Consider the following 3607-nt stretch of genomic DNA (forward strand, 5'->3'; position numbering starts at 1 on the left):
GTTATGTACTTTTTTTTTTTTAAATATGTTTAATTTTTTCTGAAATTTCTGAAAATGTGACTGAAAGTATAGCATTCCTGTCCAGATTTTACACCAGAGTAATTTTAATATTTTTTCATGCACTTTTGGCGTAGAGCCCAAGATATTTGTTCTTTAAACAAATATTGTGAACGAACGCTTGGAAGGTTATGTACTTTTTTTTTTTAAATGTATTCAGTTTTTTCTGAATTTTCCGAAAATGTAATTTAAATTGTACTATCTCTGTCCAGATTTCGGACCACAGTTATTTTAATATTTTTTCAAGCATCTTTGGCTGTGGGCCAAAGGTATAGGTCCTTTAACCAAAGATTGTGAACGAACCCTTGGCAGGTTATGTACTTTTTTTCTTTTAAATGTATTCAGTTTTTTCTGTATTTTCTGAAAATGTAATTGAAAGTATAGCATTCCTGTCCAGATTTCAGACCAGAGTTATTTTAATATTTTTTCATGCACCTGTGGCCTACAGCCTACAGCCAAATATATTGAACTTTAACCAATGATTGTGAACGAACGCTTGGCAGGTTATACACTTTTTTTTTCATTAATCGACTCCAAATTTCCAGGGCTTTCCAAAAAGCTAATAATATTTGGATGGTTAAATCTCAAAAAAGTTGTACTATGCAGACATTGAACCGAAAATCCAGGCTAAGCTGTGGGTAGTGCACATAGACGTTAAAAATTTTCTATGATGTTTTTTGTGTGCAAAGTTAGGATTAAAAAAGAGTTTGAAGGTTGTAATAGATTGAGGGGTATCTGGATTAACCCAAAGTACAATAAAAATGATAACCCACCTTTGAAAAACCTATGCTAGATTGATATTTGTGTGGTAAGTCACCATGAAAAAGGTCTAGCCAATCTTTGAAGGCTGACTGAGCTTGAACACTTGGCAAATTGTGTAACTTTGTGCCCGGAAATGAATTCAGCAAGTTTCCAGCTTTCGAAAACTGTAAGGTATGTATGGGTAACTCTGTCTAGATATTGCAAGCCGAAAGTTTTAAGCATCTATATGTGTTTCAGGAGTAGAGGTGGATATACTGGTGTTTTAAGCTGTCACAGAAACTGTCACAAATATGTTTGATCGAAGATTGTGAACGAACGCTTGGTAAGGTTACGTATTCTGGTTATTAGAATAGTGTAATTTTGGTACTTCGTTGAAATTTCTAAAATGAACGGAAGATATAGCATTCTACAAATTGAAACCAAAAATGTTAAATGTCACACTTGTTGGCGTAGTGCCAATATTTGTTTAAAGAACAAATAATCTTGGTGCTCTACGCCAAAAAGTGCATGAAAAAATATTTCAAATTTACTCTGGTGTAAAATCTGGACAGGACATGCTTATACTTTTCAGTCAATTGTCAGGGAAATTCCAGAACAAATTAAACATATTTAAAAAAAAAAAGTACATAACCTTCCAATGGAGTTCGTTCACAATCTTCGATCAAACATATTTGTGACAGTTTCTGTGGACAGCTTAAAACCCAGTATATCCACCTCTACTCCTGAAACACATATAGATGCTTAAAACTTTCGGCTTGCAATATCTAGACAGAGTTACCCATACATACCTTACAGTTTTCGAAAGCTGGAAACTTGCTGAATTCATTTCCGGCACAAAGTTACACAATTTGCCAAGTGTTCAAGCTCAGTCAGCCTTCAAAGATTGGCTAGACCTTTTTCATGGTGACTTACCACACAAATATCAATCTAGCATAGGTTTTTCAAAGGTGGGTTATCATTTTTATTGTACTTTGGGTTAATCCAGATACCCCTCAATCTATTACAACCTTCAAACTCTTTTTTAATCCTAACTTTGCACACAAAAAACATCATAGAAAATTTTTAACGTCTATGTGCACTACCCACAGCTTAGCCTGGATTTTCGGTTCAATGTCTGCATAGTACAACTTTTTTGAGATTTAACCATCCAAATATTATTAGCTTTTTGGAAAGCCCTGGAAATTTGGAGTCGATTAATGAAAAAAAAAGTGTATAACCTGCCAAGCGTTCGTTCACAATCATTGGTTAAAGTTCAATATATTTGGCTGTAGGCTGTAGGCCACAGGTGCATGAAAAAATATTAAAATAACTCTGGTCTGAAATCTGGACAGGAATGCTATACTTTCAATTACATTTTCAGAAAATACAGAAAAAACTGAATACATTTAAAAGAAAAAAAGTACATAACCTGCCAAGGGTTCGTTCACAATCTTTGGTTAAAGGACCTATACCTTTGGCCCACAGCCAAAGATGCTTGAAAAAATATTAAAATAACTGTGGTCCGAAATCTGGACAGAGATAGTACAATTTAAATTACATTTTCGGAAAATTCAGAAAAAACTGAATACATTTAAAAAAAAAAAAGTACATAACCTTCCAAGCGTTCGTTCACAATATTTGTTTAAAGAACAAATATCTTGGGCTCTACGCCAAAAGTGCATGAAAAAATATTAAAATTACTCTGGTGTAAAATCTGGACAGGAATGCTATACTTTCAGTCACATTTTCAGAAATTTCAGAAAAATTAAACATATTTAAAAAAAAAAAGTACATAACCTTCCAAGCGTTCGTTCACAATCTTCGATCAAACATATTTGTGACAGTTTCTGTGACAGCTTAAAACACCAGTATATCCACCTCTACTCCTGAAACACATATAGATGCTTAAAACTTTCGGCTTGCAATATCTAGACAGAGTTACCCATACATACCTTACAGTTTTCGAAAGCTGGAAACTTGCTGAATTCATTTCCGGGCACAAAGTTACACAATTTGCCAAGTGTTCAAGCTCAGTCAGCCTTCAAAGATTGGCTAGACCTTTTTCATGGTGACTTACCACACAAATATCAATCTAGCATAGGTTTTTCAAAGGTGGGTTATCATTTTTATTGTACTTTGGGTTAATCCAGATACCCCTCAATCTATTACAACCTTCAAACTCTTTTTTAATCCTAACTTTGCACACAAAAAACATCATAGAAAATTTTTAACGTCTATGTGCACTACCCACAGCTTAGCCTGGATTTTCGGTTCAATGTCTGCATAGTACAACTTTTTTGAGATTTAACCATCCAAATATTATTAGCTTTTTGGAAAGCCCTGGAAATTTGGAGTCGATTAATGAAAAAAAAAGTGTATAACCTGCCAAGCGTTCGTTCACAATCATTGGTTAAAGTTCAATATATTTGGCTGTAGGCTGTAGGCCACAGGTGCATGAAAAAATATTAAAATAACTCTGGTCTGAAATCTGGACAGGAATGCTATACTTTCAATTACATTTTCAGAAAATACAGAAAAAACTGAATACATTTAAAAGAAAAAAAGTACATAACCTGCCAAGGGTTCGTTCACAATCTTTGGTTAAAGGACCTATACCTTTGGCCCACAGCCAAAGATGCTTGAAAAAATATTAAAATAACTGTGGTCCGAAATCTGGACAGAGATAGTACAATTTAAATTACATTTTCGGAAATTCAGAAAAAACTGAATACATTTAAAAAAAAAAAGTACATAACCTTCCAAGCGTTCGTTCACAATATTTGTTTAAAGAACAAATATCTTGGGCTCT

The 3607-nt window shown here is 33.8% G+C and overlaps 1 protein-coding gene across 1 annotated transcript; it reads left to right on the forward strand.

The window, feature by feature from the left end:
• Nucleotides 1–1556: 1556 nt before the first annotated feature.
• Nucleotides 1557–2870, forward strand: EV154DRAFT_487005 (uncharacterized protein; the record flags this gene model as incomplete). The annotated part of the gene is made up of 2 exons (XM_051598922.1): nt 1557–1766; nt 2700–2870. The coding sequence occupies 2 exons, from the start codon at nt 1557–1559 to the stop codon at nt 2868–2870; spliced, it is 381 nt and encodes a 126-aa protein (XP_051451913.1).
• Between the last annotated feature and the right edge of the window lie 737 nt (nt 2871–3607).

Source organism: Mucor mucedo (assembly GCF_025094135.1).
Source record: "Mucor mucedo strain NRRL 3635 chromosome Unknown EV154scaffold_166, whole genome shotgun sequence".
Classification (NCBI taxonomy): domain Eukaryota; kingdom Fungi; phylum Mucoromycota; class Mucoromycetes; order Mucorales; family Mucoraceae; genus Mucor; species Mucor mucedo.